The sequence below is a fragment of the Podarcis vaucheri genome (assembly GCF_965113315.1).
Source record: "Podarcis vaucheri genome assembly, chromosome: 10".
In the NCBI taxonomy this organism is placed as follows: domain Eukaryota; kingdom Metazoa; phylum Chordata; class Lepidosauria; order Squamata; family Lacertidae; genus Podarcis; species Podarcis vaucheri.
The window spans coordinates 23,366,012-23,386,832 of NC_138748.1; the positions used below are offsets into that span (position 1 = coordinate 23,366,012).

The 20,821-nt window shown below is 42.3% G+C and overlaps 1 protein-coding gene and 1 long non-coding RNA gene across 2 annotated transcripts; one reads left to right on the forward strand and one right to left on the reverse strand.

Moving 5' to 3' along the window:
- The first annotated feature begins 7,899 nt into the window (after positions 1-7,899).
- On the forward strand, positions 7,900-14,076 carry LOC309542213. Its single transcript, XR_014224147.1, has 3 exons — positions 7,900-8,752; positions 9,270-13,467; positions 13,815-14,076. It is a non-coding gene; the product is annotated as an uncharacterized lncRNA (long non-coding RNA).
- A 142-nt stretch (positions 14,077-14,218) lies between these two features.
- On the reverse strand, positions 14,219-17,701 carry LOC309542212 (mesotocin receptor-like). The gene is made up of 3 exons (XM_082240844.1): positions 17,472-17,701; positions 15,137-16,226; positions 14,219-14,444 (listed from the first exon to the last, which is right to left on the reverse strand). The coding sequence occupies exons 2-3, from the start codon at positions 16,047-16,049 to the stop codon at positions 14,245-14,247; spliced, it is 1,113 nt and encodes a 370-aa protein (XP_082096970.1). The 5' UTR covers positions 16,050-16,226; positions 17,472-17,701; the 3' UTR covers positions 14,219-14,244.
- Positions 17,702-20,821: the final 3,120 nt, after the last annotated feature.

Below are 20,821 nucleotides of genomic sequence, written 5' to 3' on the forward strand. Positions count from 1 at the left end.
GTCAACACAAGCTTCAAAAGTGGGAAGGGGCATAGCTCAGTAGCAGAGTATCTCCTCTGTGTGCAGATGTTCCCAGGTTAAGTCGTCCATATCTTCCTTTACAGCTGGGAGAGAACCCTTAAAGGATATTGCCAGCCTGTGTAGGCCTCTTCTTCCGCTAACTGACAATGTGGTCATTATTTATTGGCTAATCTTTATGCAGGCTTTCTTTAAAAGGAAGCTTCGGCTAGGCCTTCCCAGAAGTCTCCCATCTGAACATTAGATGGAGACTTGCTTAACTTAACTAAAAGGGTCAGGGAAGACCACCCTGATCATCACTGTAGTTTTAAACCTGGTAGGGTGCATCCAAGCAAAAAACATTGTGAAAAACTTTCTGTGGGAGTCTTTCACAGCCCCTGGCTACCTCCCTCTATTTACTTTGGGACTGAAGGCTTACAATTTGCAGTTCACAATCAGGGTGAGCAGAGCTGCAGTACTGACTTTTGCCCTCTGTGACAAAATTTGTAGATCCAGCATTGGTGGTCTTCAGTAAAATTTCTTCTTGGCCCTATGAACGTGGTGGCTAGCTCTGTGTCTACAGAGCTTCCAAACTGTGTGTTGCAACATGTTAGTGTGTCAACTGCAGTGTGTAGGTGTGTCGTGCGAATGCTCCCCACGCTCTTGCCAGGGCTAGAAAGGGTCTGGTAAACCTCCGGTTTTCAAGTGAAACTGAATTACTGTGTCGTGAAACGATGCGTGTCTTAAAAAGTGTATCACTAACATGAAAAGTTTGGAAAACCCTGATCGACACCGTAACTTAACCTGGTTAATAAAAAGAGAGCAGGCAGGGTAGGGTACCCTGGAAAATAAATCTCCTGGTACGCAACAGGTAGGCTGTTTAAATCCCTTTTGGGCAAACCAGAAGGAAGAAATTATCTATCCAGTCACTTGTTTCAAGGTCCACGTTGGAGTATAGCATATAAGATGATGATGATGATGATTTTTAAAAAAAACACTTTTCCTATCCTGGCTGCAGAATCTGGGCTGATTCACACAACCATTTGTGAAACTGTAAAGGCTTAGAGCATGGGTAGGCAAGCTAAGGCCCGGGGGCCGAATCCGGCCCTAGCGCTTTCTAAATCCAGCCCGTGGATTAAAATGCATCTCTGGGTTATTTGTGGGGCATAGGAATTCATTCATTCCCCCCCAAAAAAATATATATATATATAGTCCTGCCCCCCACAAGGTCTGAGGGACAGTGGACCAGCCCCCTTCTGAAAAAGTTTGCTGACCCCTGGCTTAGAGTAAGCTGTTGCTTTGATTGATCTACCACCAGCAGGCCACCTGTCAGGAGGGCATATTTAAAAATGGTTGGTTCTTTTCATATGGCAAACTGAGCACCCGGCTGCCTAAGTGGTTTACAGCAGATTACAGCTGAGTTGAAGTGCTTCTGCAATCAGATATGCTCAATGAATCTCAAGCGCATACTTCCATCCACCCACAGAAACCCTGGGGAGAGATCATTTGCTTGCCTGATTATTTTCAACACACTGTGTGCTTCCTTAAGTGAAGCTTTGTGCAGATACCAGTGCCAAATTTGTCAACCACAGAGGCAATAAACAACATTTCCCCTAGTCACATGAGGAACTGAAAGGTAATATTACATTTTTGGCTTATTATGATGTTGTTGATCATTTACTAATTCAATATCCTGGAGCATATTGGCACACATGCTGCTCAAAACCATTCAGAACAATATACTGTATATGTATGAGTACTAAGACAATTATTTGTTTCAGACCAATGAACTCATTTTTTCCTGGCTTCATATGAAACTGGATTTTGCTCATTTATACATTTATAATATTCCAATTGCATATTCCAATAGAATTAACAATGACACTGGAACTTTCTAATGGCAAGCTATCAAGAAGGAACCACTTTTGGCATAATTTTGCATTTCTAGGTGGCTTAGAGGGATCAGAGACCAAAAGCCTAGCAGGATGTGACCAGCCACCATGCCTAAAGGCAGCTTGTCCTGAAGACGTGGATCAATGTCTGGGGATCAAGATACCTAAGAATCCCTCACAGCTATTTAATGCTATTTACAGGACTATTTGTGGCAACAGCGACAATGGAGTCAGCAATGCCATCAGGTCCATATTTCTGAAAAGCTAGCGAGCCTACAGAGACAACTCTTAATAAAAGACCATTAGCTATTCTGCAATGCCCTCTGCTCCACATTGACTTCCTGGAGATTACCAGGGCAACAGAGTAACAACATAAATTTGCAGCCTCCTAAACTTATCCACGGGGACGCGGGTGGCGCTGTGGGCTAAAGCCTCAACGCCTAGGGCTTGCCGATCGAAAGGTCGGCGGTTCGAATCCCCGCGGCGGGGTGCGCTCCCGCTGCTCGGTCCCAGCGCCTGCCCACCTAGCAGTTCGAAAGCACCCCCGGGGGCAAGTAGATAAATAGGTACCGCTTACCAGCGGGAAGGTAAACGGCGTTCCGTGTGCGGCTCTGGCTCGCCAGAGCAGCGATGTCACGCTGGCCACGTGACCCGGAAGTGTCCCCGGACAGCGCTGGCCCCCGGCCAATAGATGTGAGATGGGCGCACAAACCCCACAGTCTGTCAAGACTGGCCCGTTCGGGCAGGGGTACCTTTACCTTTACCTTTAGACTTATCCACATCTGAGGATGTTGTACACATGGCCTAAAGATGGTAATGGCTGGTGTCAGCTGTCTGCTGCGGGCTCTTTTCTGGTATATAGGGCCCAGCAGCTGCCTGACCATGCCAGCTGCCATTGTTGGACCTCTCTAAGACCTGAGGCAATCAAACATGCCACCTGTATACAGTGGTACCTTGGGTTACATACGCTTCAGGTTACAAACGCTTCAGGTTACAGACTCCGCTAACCCAGAAATAGTGCTTCAGGTTAAGAACTTTGCTTCAGGATGAGAACAGAAATCGTGCTCCGGCGGCGCGGCAGCAGCAGGAGACCCCATTAGCTGAAGTGGTGCTTCAGATTAAGAACAGTTTCAAGTTAAGTATGGACCTCCGGAATGAATTAAGTACTTTACCTGAGGTACCACTGTACTATGCATTACTGGCAGGCAGTAGAATTTTTATTTTATTTTTAATGTCCAGTAGCATCTTAAAAACCAACTAAGTTTGTTCTTGGTATGAACCTTTGTGTGCATGCACGCTTCTTCAGATACACTGAAACAGAAGTCACCAGACCCTTATATATAATGAGAGGGTGGGGTGGGGTTTTTCTCGGGAGGGTAGTAGGAGATGGGTGATTGACTCAATGGGTATGGTAAACCCGTTGACAACTGTTAATGACTGCAATTGGTCTTACAGGAAAAAGCAAGGGATGAGATGGCCAAAAATAGCTTTATCATGTATAATGAGATGAGAATCCAATGTCTCTTTTCAGACCAGGTCTCTCCATGGTTTTAAGTTTGGTAATAAGTTGTAATTCAGCAACAGGCAGTAGTAGCTCTTCCTCCTCCTCACCACTTTCTTTGAGGATTTGCCAGAATGGAAAGTAGGTCAACAATCAGGTTGCAGTGGTGGAAAAGAGGTTCCGGAGGCTCTTGTCAGAGGCCTTTGCCCATGCCGAATCATACCAACCCTTGATGCAGACCCTGGCAGGCATAGCTGTGTCCCAAGGGGTAAAATATGACAGTACCTGGTTTTTACTAGGTACTGTCTTTAGAAGGAGCAGTTTGCCTTTTTAATCATTACTGAATAGATGCTGCCTCGGAAACAAACGCTGCATTGATCTTCACACCTGAACTGAGCATCAGGATGACTATGAATCACATGACCAGCCAACTCAAAACTTGGAATCAAAGGATAAAAAGATAAACATGTTCCCAGATGATGATTGATTTCACACTACACCAGTGTGGTGTAGTGGTTAAGAGTGGTAGTCACGTAATCTGGGTAACCGGGTTCGCGTCTCCGCTCCTCCACATGCAGCTGCTGGGTGACCTTGGGCCAGTCACACTTCTGTGAAGTCTCTCAGCCCCACTCACCTCACAGAGTGTTTGTTGTGGGGGAGGAAGGGAAAGGAGAATGTTAGCCGCTTTGAGACTCCTGAAGGGGAGTGAAAGGCGGGATAACAAATCCAAACTCTTCTTCTTCTTCTTCTCAGAAGGCTTGGGTGTCACTATGATGACGCTGGAGCTATCACACATTCAGGTCATTCCAATGAAATATCTGATAACACAGTGTAGGATATGGACATGCTGTGCTTGCAATTGAGTGAACGGCGGGTTATTTACCCATAAGCCTTTTCTTCTTAGTAGGTGCTAGAAAGGGGTTGGGTTTTTAATTATCATTCAGAAATAAGCAGCAGCAAAGATAGCACATTGGGGGGCTTTATCAAAAACACATATTTGGGACACATAACACTAAACTGATTTTGACACCCATCCTTCGAACTGGATTACATCTGCTGATCTTCCAGTGTGGGCCACAGGTGTTTTGGAAGGTAGCAAAGGAGAAAGTATGAAGTCTTCTAAGTGAGCAGGCATGTCTGGAAAATCTTGCAGATCTCAAAGCATTTCTAGGTTTGTTTGTTTTTTGTTCTTACACCTCTCGTTGAATCCATCTACCCCTTCTTAATGTGCTGTTGAATTATTGGTGGGTCCAATAACAGCCTTTTTCTCAGACGTGACTCATTCGCATCAAATTATGTTTCTCGCAACTCTTCTAGTTACATTCTCTAGGGAACACCCCTCAGTTCTTAATATAGGCTCCTGCTGGTTTCCGTGCTGTTGTTTAAAGGTCAAGCAATTCCCCCCCCCCCGAAATGGTGGCACTTTGGTGCATAGTTCTGAACAACAGTAATCAAGTGTAACTGTATTAAGGTGTAGCAAAAACCTGTTTACGCCTCACAGGTTCTCTTTGCCTGTATCATGTGACTGACGTTTCTGAGTAATGTTTCTCTTTAACCAGGTCTTTGGTTGATGACAGACATTTTATGGCTTTCAAAGATGTATTCGTGAGAGAGGGGTTATTGGTTTGTTTTTGTTTTATTATGTATTTCATGTCCTCATTTTGTATTTTTATGCTGTGAACTGCCCTATGACCTTCAGATGAAAGGCAGTATACAAATTTATTTATTTATTTATTCATTCATTCATTCATTCATTCATTCATTAAAGCAACAATGCCACTTAAAGAGTTTTGGATGGGCTTCCTGTTTTATTAATTGCTGGTCTCTCAGTATCTTGTTTATGAGCGTCTTTAATTGTGATTATGAAATTTACTGTGTTTCTGAACTGGCTCCCTATCCTCTAAGAAGTCACCTGAGCAGAGATGATTGATCGGGAAGAAATTACATTCAATTTGCCTGATTTGCACTTTCAGAAGCAATCAGCCCGCCTGAGAAATTCATCCTTCTCCAATTTTTTTGCAATGCAGTTCTCTCGCCAAGTAGTATGAACAAAAATGCACATATGGTTGCAAAATGTGCATAAAAATGCATAGATTGGCGAAAATGACGGACAAAATCTCAGTGTATTAGGGGAGTGCTTTGAGAAAATGTGCATACAGTAATAGGCAAGACTGCATACAAAAATGTGCATATTGGAAGAAATTTGCACTAAAATGCTGGTGGATTTTCATGAATACTTACTTTTAATAAAAAATCACAAAGTGATGTGGAAATGTGGTAAACAGAACTTAATATTTGAAAAAGGAGAAACTGAAATTGACATATTGGCCCATCCCTAGTGGGGACCGGGAAGAATGTCTTCTTAGCTCAAAAAGGCTTATATGAAGCTTGTGCTTAAATCTTTCCAGTGCAGTGCAAAGGCCTATCCATTCAGTCTTCCCAGCTCCAGTTTTTTTTTTAAAAAAAAGATATTTTTATTAGTTTTACAAGAAATTTTAAGACAGTACTAACATATACAAAGACATACAAACATGTATAGTTTCATAAACAAATTTTCATAAACTTCGTTCCTCAGACTTCCCCATACCTCCCCTTACTGCATCCCAATGCCCAAAGTTTTTCAGCAACTTCTAATAATTCTGTCAAAGGTATGTCTTACTAGCATTTCCTTCAATCTGGTATTATCTCGCTGTAACCCTTTCATTCTAAAAACCTTGACATCTTAACCTTCATCACGTTTGTAGTAATCCTTAAGATAAATTTTAAATTTCTTCCATTCTTCTTCTGCCGTCTCTTTCCCCTGATCGCGGATTCTGCCGGTCATCTCCGCCAATGTCATATAGTCCATCACTTTCATCTGCCATTCTTCCAGAGTGGGTAGATCTTGTGTCTTCCAATACTTTGCGATGAGTATTCTTGCTGCTATCGTAGCATACATAAAGAAATTCCTATCTTTCTTTGACACCAATTGGCCGACAATGCCCAAGAGAAAGGCCTCTGGTTTCCCCAGCTCCAGTTTTTAGGCTTCGTTCCATTGTTGATTTTACTTTTCTTTGTTTCTTTTACTTATTACTGTTCTTAAATCATTGTTTTAACAGCCGTTAAACCACATTTACTAAACTGACAGTCACCATGGGAATAGCAACACTTAGTTTTCTTTTGGGGTTATTTTTTAGAGTTTTAATTCAATCTGGCTGCCTGCTGGATTTGTTATTTCTTGCCCCACTTTTTCTTTGTAAGATTCTGAATTGTGTTTGCTTCGTAGCCGCTATGGATATCCCCATTTGGGGATAAACCTTACTACAAATAAATGGAGGATAGTCTATAAATCTTTAAAATAAAATATTTCAAAGAAATACAATTCTTCAGTGAAAGTGTATTCTTGTCTGGCACCATTCTTCTGTACTTGTTTCAGCCTTGTATTTTAGCCCTAGGCTGGTAGCCCTAGGCAAAAATAAATTGCATGCAGGTGAGTGAACGGGTTACTAGATGAGAGATGAAGCACTCTGTCCCACCCAACACGCAGTGAAGAAATATAAGGGTAAAGGTAAAGGGACCTCTGACCATTAGGTCCAATCGTGGCCGATTCTGGGGTTGCGGCATTCATCTCGCTTTATTGGCCGAGGGAGCCAGCATACAGCTTCCAGGTCATGTGGCCAGCATGGCTAAGCCACTTCTGGCAAACCAGATCAGCACACGGAAACGCCATTTACCTTCCCACTGGAGTGGTACCTATTTATCTACTTGCACTTTGACATGCTTTCAAACTGCTAGGTTGGCAGGAGCAGGGACTGAGCAACAGGAGCTCACCCCATTGCGGGGATTCGAACTGCCGACCTTCTGATCGGCAAGTCCTTGGCTCTGTGGTTTGGGTTGCTAACTGCGGGATGGAATTCTCCCTGCTCTTCTGCCAGCTCCCAGCAGGCTGATTTGTTCATTTATTTTCAGGCATCTAACCTTTCTGGATTTTGTTGTTCGGATGCATCCTTACATTAGTTATACAGTCGTACCTTGGAAGTTGAATGGAATCCATTCTGGAAGTCCGTTCGACTTCCAAAAATAGTTAGCAAACCGGAACAGCCACTTCCGAGTTTGCGGCGTTCGTAACCAAAATGTTCGAGAACTAAGTGTAGGGCTGTAGCCATTAGGAAGTTGATACACAATGGCAAGATGACCAAATTCCAGAAAACACACACACACACACACTGGCAGAAGTTTGCAACATTGTTAGTTTATCATTTTACGAATTCTGACTGCAGAGAAAACTCTTATCTTTCTAATCAACAGAAATCTTTCTATTTCAGAAAAGAATAATCTGTGGGTTAGAAAATATTGAGATCGAAGCCATGGAAATATAATGGCTGAAGACAATGGTGTGTTAACATGTGGTGCTATTGTAAAACACTTCTGCGTTATTGCTAGCTTTGCAAATAAAATACTGTGCAGATCGATAAAGGCAATCCATTTTATGACATTAAAATGAGTTATACTAGATCTAGGTCACTGCATTTTATTTTGTTCAATAAGATCAGCAATGAAACATACATAAGTCAGATTAAAGTGAGCAAAGTTGGTGAAGCCAGAAAAAAAGATCTGTAAGAGGGAAAGATGAAGGTTCACACCACATTTTTATGAATTTGGGGTTCAATCCAGCTTCATCTTTCACCTGCAAGAAGGACCAGTAGCTTAGGTTGCCAAAATGTGAAAGCTAATGTGGCATAGTGGCTAAAATTATATTGTTGTTGTTGTTAAGATTTATATACCACCCTTCATCAAAAGATCTCATGGTGGTTCACAAAACAAAAATACAAGAAAAAGCACAAATAAATAGTTAAAACAGAAACAACAAAACAATACCCTCCCCCCAACAGCAAACCCAACAGAATTGATTTCCTAATAGTCATGCATAGGGTTGCAGAGTGAGTTTTATTGAATTTTGTGAATTAAGTCAACATTTTTAAAGTAATTCTGGTTGAAGGAAGGTGCAACCTTCTCAGTGGAGCTTTCTGCAGGCTGCCACTGGTGGAGATACAAGTATATGCACTTCCACCTTCCCACTCATTGGACAAAACAAATCGGGAGTTTTGTGTGAGTGGAATGATCACTCTGTGGGTGGAGGCCATCAGGGCTGGGTGGAGGACACTTCCAACCCACAAAACAAACCAACCAAGAAAGGGAGTTTGGATTGCAACTTAGATCATTATTATTATTATTTTAGAGGAATGAAAAACTCACCTTGGGGGAGGGCCATAGATCAGTGACAGAGCACATGTTTTGCATGTCAAAGGTTCCAGGTTCAATCACTGGCAAGTAGGACTGGGAATGACTGCTGTTTGAAACCCTGGAAAGCCAATGCCAGTCTGTGTAGATGTTGTTGTTGTTGTTGTTTAGTCGTTTAGTCGTGTCCAACTCTTCGTGACTCCATAGACCAGAGCACGCCAGGCACTCCTGTCTTCCACTGCCTCCCGCAGTTTGGTCAAACTCATGCTGGTAGCTTCGAGAACACTGTCCAACCATCTCGTCCTCTGTCGTCCCCTTCTCCTTGTGCCCTCAATCTTTCCCAACATCAGGGTCTTTTCCAGGGAGTCTTCTCTTCTCATGAGGTGGCCAAAGTATTGGAGTCTCAGCTTCAGGACCTGTCCTTCCAGTGAGCACTCAGGGCTGATTTCCTTCAGAATGGATCGGTTTGATCTTCTTGCAGTCCATGGGACTCTCAGGAGTCTCCTCCAGCACCATAATTCAAAAGCATCAATTCTTTGGCGATCAGGCTTCTTTATGGTCCAGCTCTCACTTCCATACATCACTACTGGAAAAACCATAGCTTTAACTATACAGACCTTTCTTGGCAAGGTGGTGTTTCTGCTTTTTAAGAGACATAGATGTAGATGAGTGTGCTTCAATTTTGGGTCCTCCGTTGTTGAAGTACAACTCCCATCATTTCTGGTCATGGAAAATCTGGCTCTGAGTGATGGGAGTTGTAGTCCCAACAACATTTGGTGGCCTAAGGTTGAAGAAGACTGGTGCAGACAACATTGTACTCCATGGACCTGTTGGTCTGCCTCAGTATAAGGCAACTTCCTATGTTCAAATCCCTGGTTAGCTATGAAGCTCAGTGGATGCCTGAGGAAAACACATTTCCTTCTCATCCTAACCTACGTACACCACACTGCTCTGGCCCCTTTGGAAGAAAGGCAGAATAAAAATTCAGCTGTAGGCAGTTGTGGCTAAACAATATTCAACACAATGTCTTCCAGATGTTTCTGAACTACTACAACTTCCATCAACTGCATGTTCAATAACATCTGAAAGGCACCAGGGACCATCCCTGCAATATTGTGATTTAGCTGGAAGGTTCATTCTTCTACATTGTGAAGTAGAAAAGAGGGTTTGAATAGGAGGAAGAGGAGACTTTAAGATTCCCATTCTTGGAAAACATTTCCATAAATAATGACAGTCTTCAGCTGGGCTTTAATCTATTTGTGGTGCCTCTGCAGCTATCGAGACAGAAGAACAGAAGTACTCACACCACCATTCAGATTTAGAAATAATAGGTGTTTTTAAACCTGTCTAGCTAATTCAAAAAATAAGCATTCTGGAACAAAGAGGAGTGTTGTAAATTGTTTGGTTCCAAAGATCACATTGTGTAAGCGAAATACATTTGTCCACACGCAGAGGGGATCACTAATTCCCTTCCCCATCTGCAACCCCTGAAAACTGGCTCCGCTTTGGGATATGCTCTGGAGAAGTTGGAGGGGGGTGCAGATGAGGGGGAAATTGGCAGCTACCTTGCACAAGAGGAAGGGCCTTAGATTTGCACAGTGGGGTCTTTGGATCCAAGCCAGCCTATGCAAAGTTTCTTTGACTTACTTGGCAAAAGGTCTCTCATAAATAAGGTTGTTTTGGTTTGCAGAATAGAAGGTAGGAGACAAGAAGAAGAATGCTTTGCAAACTTTAAGCCACAGCTGGAGTCAGATTCCCCTCCCCCCTTGTACAAATAAATAAGGAGAATTGGAAGTTTTACAAGACACATGGAACAATACGCAGTGGTTGTCATCTGGTTAGACTGAACCTTTCTAGTTTTTAGCAGTTTTCTAAATAAAGAGGGATTTGGGGACTTTATGGGTCTGCGGGACACATGTTTGTGACAGCCGCTTCCAGATGGGTGGCTCCAAGCTCTTATAAAATACTGTTCTTCTGCTGTAAGATGCAGAATTGCAAGTGACTTTCAACACTTTCAGGGATATTGCACTTTTTTCTGAATGTTAATCCCACTACGTTGATACTAGTGAATGTGATGTAGCTGCTGTGTCAGGGGAAAGGGAAGGTCTAGTTCACCTAAGAGACCTTTGGGAGGAGGAATTCCAGGTGATCCTTAAAATTAAAAATCTGTAATTTATTTAGCACTACCCATGTTTACTAATGTGAGTGTAGTTGCCCATTAGTGTCCATGAAATGTGAGTACCCAGAATACTGAACTTTTCTTTTGGATTGAAAGTGCTTCAGCAGGAAAGTGGCAACACATTGCCAAAATGGTGGTGACCATAATTTTGTGTTTTTGTTTTTGTCTTTTTAAAGTGTTATGGTGCTGTAACACTCTTTTATTTAAAGAACATCTGTAATATTCATTAGTATCAAAAGGGAAGATTGGGGACAGTTAAATTCCCAGGATGTTTTATTTTCTGCCATAAACCAAATTCCAAACTTATGCTGCTATCCTGTAGACAAATACATACAGACTGATATATATCTATCGACTTAAACGTTGTTATTTAAAATATAGTATTCATGTTGCTAAACATATGGTTTTTCCATCAAAGCTCTATACATGATAATTAGAACTACATAGGAAGCCACAAGTCATCATTAGCTATGCATAACAAAAATGATTCTGAATTAAGTACGGTGCTAAGAGTTTAGAAAACAAAGCTCATTTGAATGGTGAACATTCTCATCAGCTGGTAGACCGCTTCAAAGCCCATCTGCAACTTTGCACAGTCATTTTCAGAAAAAAATATAAACTGATTTAACATGTGATATAGTGCATGTACACACACACACCTCCCTTTAATTTGGTAAAAATTAACAAAATTTGAATTTATAATTATCAGTTTTCACTGCATAGTGCCAAGGCTCAATGTGATGAGCAATGTGCTAATTATTTGTTTAAGCATCCTTCCTTTTTTTTTAAAAAAAAGGTGTGTTTAATAAGGGCAAAAAGAAAGCTTTAAAATTTCTATTTCGTTTTGCCGATTGTCAGTCTTCCTGTGCTGTGAGCTGCAGAATGGGACACAACTATACCACATATCCCATAATCAGAGAGCTGCCACTCCCTCCTGAACCCCAATAAATCTATTGTCATTATCATTATGGCATTATGTGCCATCCATAGTTCAAAGGCCTACCCAAGCTGATGTGAATTTAACCCCAGACCATATATTTATAAGAGGAAGGCATTCATATCAGCAAAAGCTTCCTGCATGAGGCAGTAATTTGATCATGAAGGAACTATAGCTCAGTGGTAGACCATCTGCTTTTGCACCCAGATGATCCTAGGCTCAGTCTCCAGCATCTCCAAGTATGACCAGGAGACTGCCCTGCCTAAAACCCCAAATAACCACTGCCAATCAGTGTAGACAGTTGGGCTACTTAGCATAATAGTTTGCCACGTTCTTACAAGTTTGCAGCAGTCCCCACTCTTTGTTTCATATCAAAGTTACAGAAAGATCATCATAAATAATTGACTAAAGTTAAAGGTAAAGGTAAAGGGACCCCTGACCATTAGGTCCAGTCGTGGCCGCCTCTGGGGTTGCGGCGCTCATCTCACTTTATTGGCCAAGGGAGCCGGCGTACAGCTTCCGGGTCATGTGGCCAGCATGACTAAGCCGCTTCTGGCGAACCAGAGCAGCACACGGAAATGCTGTTTACCTTCCCGCTGGAGTGGTACCTATTTATCTACTTGCAATTTGACGTGCTTTCAAACTGCTAGTTTGGCAGGAGCAGGGACCGAGCAACGGGAGCTCACCCCATCACGGGGATTTGAACCACAGACCTTCTGATCGGCAAGCCCTAGGCTCTGTGGTTTAACCCACAGCACCACCTGCGTCCCTCTAAATAACTAACTACTCCTCTCTCAATTAATTCAGATTAAGTGCATAATTTGCTTTGCCAACAGCATGTGGTTTATAGAACACAATCAAGTGCTAGAGGACCCACAAAGAGATATTGTGATAATGTCCTCCCGGGACTGTGGCTGTAAGAAACTGCCCGGGATGTGAGTCACAGTGTGAGCCAACAGCCAGAAAATAGGCCACAGTCCTCTCACAATTTTACAAAACGTACATTTGTAGAGCCAAACGTCAATACCAAGAAACTGAGTGCCCTTGCCAAGTTTTTGAAAGGGCAGTGCCAGAAGCTGAATCATTGGTCACAGCATGTCAGTAGAGGACGTTCAGAGAGACTTGAGAGGAACAGAAGGTGAAAAACTAAAGGTTGAATAAAAATATAGGAAGCAGGAGTACAAGAAAATCCTGAAAAGTAAAGTCTGGCTGGCAAGACTCCAGCTGGACATTCTAGATCAAAAGTTCCATGTAATATGACCATGTAACAATGGGATTTTATACTCAACCTTGCAGCATTTCACTGGAGCCACCAGTGACTTTAATAACTCATTTCTGTTCTGCTCACTGACATATCTATCCCTTCCTGCCCACAGGACTAGGAGGAGCAAAATAAACAATAGCTCATAAAGCAATTTTAATAGGCAGAGTGTTTCATAGCCAATCTTACTTCGCATAAGAATTCTGTAAGGTAAGTCACTGTTCCTCAGCTTTGCCAAGATCGTGCCCAGTCTATGACTTGGCATGTATTTTAATTAGTGTGGAGTGTGCAGCTCACATTACTTCATATGTAAGCACATGACCTGCTGCTTAATGAAGGGAATCTGCAGTACATGACATCTGCAGATAGGACAATCACTAATGGGAACTCACTTTCTCTCTCTCAGATACAGACCCTCAAGAGGCCACATGGACATGATGGCTAGCACTGATGGGAATTGGAGTACAAAAACCTACAGTGGTGCCTTGCAAGACGAAATTAATTTGTTCCGCGAGTTTTGTCGTCTTACGATTTTTTTCGTCTTGCGAAGCACGGTGTCGGGAAAGCTTTGGAAAAGCTTCAAAAATCACCAAAGTCTTTAAAAACCTCAAAAAAAGGCTCCCATGAGTTGCTCCTCGAAGTCAAGTCGCAACTGTATTAACGGTGTTAAGAAAAAGGAAACAAACTTGCAAGACGGTTCCGTCTTGTGAAGCAAGCCCATAGGGAAATTCGTCTTGAGAAGCAGCTCAAAAAACAAAAAACCCTTTCGTCTTGCAAGTTTTTTTGTCTTGCGAGGCATTCGTCTTGCGAGGTACCACTGTATCTAGAGACAGAGGTTCCCCCACACTTCTCTAAAGCCTGTTGTATTGTCATATTACTAAAAAAAAGTGTGCTTGGTATAATTTGTGAAAACAACCTTAGGAGAGTTGAGATATGCATTTACCGTGGCAAAGGTACCTTAGAGACATTATAGTACGTACACTAAACTTGCTGGAGGAGGATACAGAATTGAGAGGAGCCTATAGTTAGAGATGTACCTTGGTGTGTATGGTATTCAGCACTTGGCATGCAAAAATATTCACATATAACATGCCTTTTATATTGTGCTGGGAATTTTTGAACCTTGAATATATTTGTTTCAAAATTAAGGAAATACATATATAAAGAAAACAATGTTTCTTACCACATGTGCAGATACCCATATTAGAAAAATGGTTCAATGAAACAATCATAAGCCAAAAAAGCAAGAGTTTATAATTACACAGATGTGACATTGTCTTCAGATTCTTTCTCCCCCAAGTTAACACTGCCTGTAATGGTAGATTCTTCATGAGCTGCAGCGTTGTCCTGTATTTTTTTTGAACAACGTGGTATTTGACCGCAAAAGTACATATAAATCCATGGATTAACACAGCTGTTAAGATTCCCTAGGAGCATGAGAATGGCTATTACTGGACCTGAAAGGAAAAGAATTTATAAGTCATTCAGAGAAGACAAAGGAATATGTTGCAGGGGAAATGATCTCTCTCTCTCTCTCTCTCTCTCTCTCTTAATGAAAAACTGATTTTTATACCCTGAACAGATGTTTATGCCCTGAAGATAAGCTCACTCTCAATAAAAGAACGTTAATAAAAGATATACATAAGAATTTTTGATCCCATTGATCTTCAACCAATTAACTTACTATAGATTTGTTTGGGAGTGGGTGTAGATTTTCCAAATGTCTTTAGAAACATTTTGTCACAGTTTCAAAATCCAGTCTATATTTCTCTAGAATCAGATTATTGTTCAATTCAGTGTAGTGTTTCTCGTGCACTATAGAGTATTCGTAAGAGTAACAGCAATTGTCTCGTTCAGTTTTGACTTGAGCAAATACTCCAGCTGATCTGCTCCAGTTGTTCATAAATCATAACGGACATAACATTCAGCGGCCTTTGGGGCGCAAGCATTTCAATAAGTTTTGAAGCAAAATTCTACTCACTTAAAAACAATTGATTTCTTGTTTTTGTTCTTTAAATTCGCAAAGAAATGTCATTTGGTTTTCTTTTCTTATTAAGCCGTTTAATATTATGCTCACATATATGAATATAAATCCATCCAGATATTAAATATATAGCAATGTGATTATTGGCAAGATCATTGGCCTTACCTTCAGTCCTAGCATCAGTAGGGTGCCAGGCAGTCCACAGCTGTGCGATGAAAAAAGGTGACCAACAGAAAATATAAGCCACAACTATCACCACTGTCATCTTTATAGTCTTGATCATAGCCTTCGATGTACAACTTGCATTGTTTCCCTGGCATGGCTGTATTTGCTTCTGATTCGTCACTTCCAATTCATTGGAGCTTTTCAAATGCATATGCATTTGAATTGCTCTGCAGATCCTCACATGACATACGATGAGGACAGCTGCGGGGAGGAAGAAAATAGCGATGGAAATCCAAGTCACATACACCTTTGTGCCCCAGGGTTCAATGAAGTCAGCTTGGCAGTCAAAGATGCCTGGGGATACCTCTCTCTTCCGAAAGATAAATACCTGGGGAACGCTGAAGACCAGAGAAATGAACCAGCTTGTGCAGATAGGAGGGTTCCAAAGGGCCACCTTCTTTGGAAAAGAGGCCATGGGGTGGCACACAGCTTGGTATCTATCCAATGCCATAACCACGATCATATAAGTGGAGGCAAACATGCTCAACAGCTGGAAATAAATGATGGTTCTGCACAGAATGTCTGGGCCCATGAAAACATCTGTAATTTTCCAAAACAGCTGCGGAAGGACTTGGAAGAATGCAACCATCAGGTCTGCAATGCTCAGGTGAAGCAGGAACACATACATCCTAGACAGCTTCATTCTTCTCCTCCATAACACCAGGATGAGGATGATGTTGCCCACAGACGCTGTCGCAAATATTATCCCCAGCACAGTGATTTCTACCAGAGCTAATTGTTCATTTCTCGATTGCCTTTCGGGAAGAGCTGGTGCATTTGTGGAGTTGAGAAAACCGGGAAGGAAAGGAACGCCAGGCTCATAGTCATCTTTGGAAAATGAGAAATTCTTCATAATGCAGAAGAGCTACTTTCCGCCAGGGTCACTTAGGTTGGCAGCCGTGGAAGGCAAGCTATTAAATATACCGCCAGTTGTTTATGTTTCAGTGTGTCTTGGAACATATGGGTTCACGCACCAGTGGACTTGAATTTCAAACTTTCTCTCTCGTCGTCCAATAAAAACATCTAAAAACTAAAAAAAAAAAAAACCAACCCAGCAGCTTTACTCTTAACAAGTAGATCTTTATGTAACTTGAGAAACTGCAGTTGTCTTAGCCAGGAGGAAAATCAGAAACACACACATACACTGAAACTTGTTGGCTTATAGAACGTGAACTACCTATTTGCATTGACATCCCAAAATAAAAGCAGCCAAATTTATGCTTATACATTTGCTTATGGGATATTTGCCTAGTATCTACGTGACAACTGTGTTCTTTAATGTACCATAATTCTCATTATCATATAATGACAAAGCTTTCTACGTATGTACATAGAAAGGCTGTGCACTTTTTCATCAAAAAGGAATGAAAACCCCCAGAAGTAGGCTAAAAACAATATATTCAACAAGGGGACCATATTTCCCCATTAACTTTGTTCTCCCACCACAAAAAAGAGTGCATTCACTGTAAAAGATGTCTCCAAAAATAATCCTAGTGTTCCTTTGTGCTTTCCTTGTACAAAATTAAATATCACGATTGGAATTCCTTTGTTCATACAAAATAAATCCATGTTAATATAACCTAGAACTACACATCTGTTCTTGTATTTTTCACATTGAGCAACAATACAATGGAAGATACAGATTTAAAAAGTGCAGATAAGATATTCTTTGCCGTTTAAATGACTACAGCTTATGAAACTGCAAAGCAGATTTACAGCTCTCCAGTCTTCTTCTTTTCTTGGTATGGACTACACTGTTTTATTGTAGAAAAAACTACTGTTGATTTTGGGAGGGGCATGGCTGCTTCATACATTTACATTTTTAAGATGTGCCCATATTAGTTTGCAATGAAAATACGCAATGCATGAATGCAACAAAAATGTGATAGCAAATACACAATTCTGTAGCGGTTCCTCATACCAGTTCTTCCAGAATAGATTCCCAATGAGGGTATACTCAGAAGCAAACACAAGGCTGCCTTGCCAAGTATTGTACAAAGCAGCTCCACAGCAGAGCTAAAATCCTACACCTGTCGCTGTAGTCTCTCTACAGTATTATCAAACAGAGGTGTGCAATATTTTGGTCTACATTCCGACAAATATTCCCTCAATTTCCCCCCTTTGCTCCCCGCCCTACTATCATAAATATCAAATGGTCACAAGCAAACATTGTCCCTTGTTTCTTATTTCCACCAGTTTAAGGCATGTTGTGTATCGGCAAACTAACAGGTCAACTATTCTCTCTGTATTCATTAAAAAGGGCTATAGTACTTACTTAGCTTGCAGGTGTTGTTAAGTCTTGATAATCAGTGTCCATAAAGCAAAACGAATCCACAGTATCCTCAAAATGAGCATTCCCCTGCCTGCTTAAAGCTGCATAGCAATAACTGAGCGACTGAGAAATATTTCTCCAGCTTTGATTCTGGAAAAAAAGGGGGGGGGGACGTCCTTGCATTTGTTATATTGCAAACTCTTATGTACTTCGGCTTCTCTTAAGGTCAACAATTCTTCAACAGCGAACACTTGGTTTGTATTTAGATGAGGTTTTCAAGAGAAAATACTCCTAGTCACCGGATGTGTGAAATTGCTGCAAGTTCATCAAATCCTTCCCTTTAACATAAACATAGCCTCATGTTTTCCGCTTCTCTTTTATAGTGTGCTATATATTAATGTTGTTTGGACTAGAAATGTAAACTGATGTTCCCGAAACAGCGAAAGCCTGGCTTTTACAATGGCAAAAGTGACCGCAAATGGCATGCCATACATTAGTGTTCAGGTTCCTTCACATTTACAGGAAGTAGTAGCTGGTCACAGTCCAATATATTTCCAAATGCTTTTCCGGAACATATAGTTTCACAGGTGATGCTTGCAGATCTCCACGAAACAAAATCAGAAAGCCACTTATAATTCAGCTATGCATTTATTCCACTGCTAAAGTGTGTTCTCCCTCATGGAGAGCACAGGTTGCGGGCAGGGCTGACAAGACACCTCACTGTTACTAGGCAAATGGTTTGGCCATCCTTTAAGCAGGGGCGGGTTGTTACTGGGGAAATCTAGATGTTGCCATTTGTTGATTGACAGCCATGGGCGCCGACTCCATGGGGCCTGAGGGGGCCCGAGCCCCCTCAAAAATTCGTTTGGGGGGGCTCCGCCCCCCCAATAATCTCGGCCGCCCCTCCAGCAGAGCGCCATCGCCGCCCCTCCCCCAGCCCAAAATGCACAGGGTCGGGCTGCATGCCTCCTGCCCTCCCTCCCGAGCAAAAGCTCCACCCAATTTCCTTCGGAGCTGATTAATAGGCGCAGCACGCTCTCCCCTATTCGCTCACAAGGAGGCGGCGCCACTTTATCTGCATATTCATGAGCTTATTTATTATTCATGAGCTTTCATTTATTATTCATTATTTATTATTCATGGGCTCCCCCAATATTTTTTATAAGTCGGCGCCCCTGTTGACAGCCCTATTTGTTAAATACAATGCTCGCAGCGAAGAACTTCCTCTTTTCGCTGCTTACTTCGGATCACCCGCCCTCCCTTCCCTAATTTTAGGCTGTTTGCTTGACCTTGCTATGCCTGTCATGGGGTCGTCTGCTTTGGGGCAGGGGCCCGGTAGGAATTTTGTCCATTTGGCTAATTAGGGTGTGCCACTTGGTTTTTGCCTACTGCGTAGCAAATCGTCACAATTGTAAGGTTTGCCGTTAGGCATTGGTCTTGGAATTGGTTGGTGGAGGGGTATGGATTCAGCTGTGCCTGCCCCACCAAAATGCTGCTGCTGCTGCTTCGAGGGTTTTCCGTTAAAGGAACCCAGGGGCTCCCCATGCTTTTGTCCGAAACCCCCTGGCAAGGGGCTAGGGCCACGCAAGCCCCTGGGAGCATTCTGGGGAGAGGTGAGGCATGGTTCCCAGTCCCGTCTCTCTCCCCAGGTGACTTACCCTTGCTGACTTCACCGGGGGGGGGGGGGGGCGAATGTCAGAGCTGTCCCCATGCGGGGTCAGTTAGTGCTACCAATGCCTAAGCAACCACTCACATTGCTGTAATTTGAATAAAGTTGTGGCCAAAATTATGCCAAAAACCTTAAACAAAAATTAAGTGTCAATTGTGTTTTTCTTTGGGGGGGGGGTGTCATGGGGACCTCGACGCGCAACCTGAAAGCACATCCAACACAAGCCTAATGTGCATGACTTACCCCCAATGAACGCTGGGAAATGCAGTTTATTAAGGATGCTGGGAATTATAGTGCTGTGAGAAGGAAACTATAGTTCCCAGGATTCTTTGGAGGTAGTCACGTGCTTTAAGTGTGCACTGAGTGTGTATTATAATTGTATGGCATGGATCTGTCCTAAGCCAAACTTCTTCTGATCCCCCTTAAATGCAGACTGCCAAGATCCTAAATCTATTTTAGATTTCATGCATAACCACGTGCCAAACCACATGCACTAGTTCTCATGTTACGGTGCCTTATGAATGTGGGCACATGTGAGCCACATCTAAGGATTTTGCATCCTCAAGGACACCGCAGCTTGAGTAACCAAGATCTTGCTCTCCAGGGTTTCTGCAGCAGGCAGTTTGCCAGTCCCCACTGACCAAGACGGCATCTGTGTCCTTGGCTAAGAGCTCAAGCCATTTCTGCCAGTTTGATAACTTCTTTGCTGAGATTATTCCAAAATCTGTGGGGGCAAAGGAACAAGTATGCACCTGCTTCTTCATCTCTCATCACAAAAATGCCAACTGTTATGTACTGAAGTTCTCACCCTGGGCCAGCAGGGGGATACTGTAGATAGTTCAGGTCCACATATGCAAATAAGGGGTCGAAAGCGACGTTCAGTGATTGGATAGTTACAGAAAATGGTGACTGTTGCGTTCTAGTGGAGCTATATAAGCAGGCTGGCTGAACCCTGCAGTTCAGTTCTGTTCTGACCTGTGAATAAACAAGAGCTGTTTGGAGAATCGCTGTGTCGTCTGATATGTTCACCCACAACTTAACACCAACACTCTGGAAACGGGTGGACTGTGAACCTGCACCATTCCATTTCTTTCTGTGTTTGAATAAGATAAAACACAACAAGGAAAGTGCATAGTTCTTTGGATCAGATTATACCTTTCAATGCAATTTGCCTTCCTGGCCTCTTTGGGTTGACCTTTTCATTCATTTACAATGTCCAAAACTGAAATGCAGAAACAGTTGTGCACTACTATCATGTTTTCAAGGTCCAGATATCACATTGCAATCTGCGGCTGTGTATACGCTACAGCTTTAAAGCACATTTGAAGCATATTCTTTCCCTCAAAGAATTCTGGGCACTGCAGTTTGTGAAGAGCTGCTAAGGACTGTAACTCTGTAAGGGGGTAAACTACAGTTCTTTGAGGGAAAGAATGTGCTTTGAATGTGCTTTAAAGGTCTAGTGTGTACACAGCTATTGTGTGTTTCCTTCTCCCTTTGGAAATGGGGGGGGGGGAGTGAAGCGGGAATTATGACTGCAGATGGAGAATCATGCCAAACATATAAAATATTAAATCATTAAGCTCGCTTTGTGCTCATGAGATATATCACATTACAGTGGTACCTCGTGTTAAGTACTTAATTTGTTCCGGAGGTCCATTCTTAACCTGAAACTGTTCTTAACCTG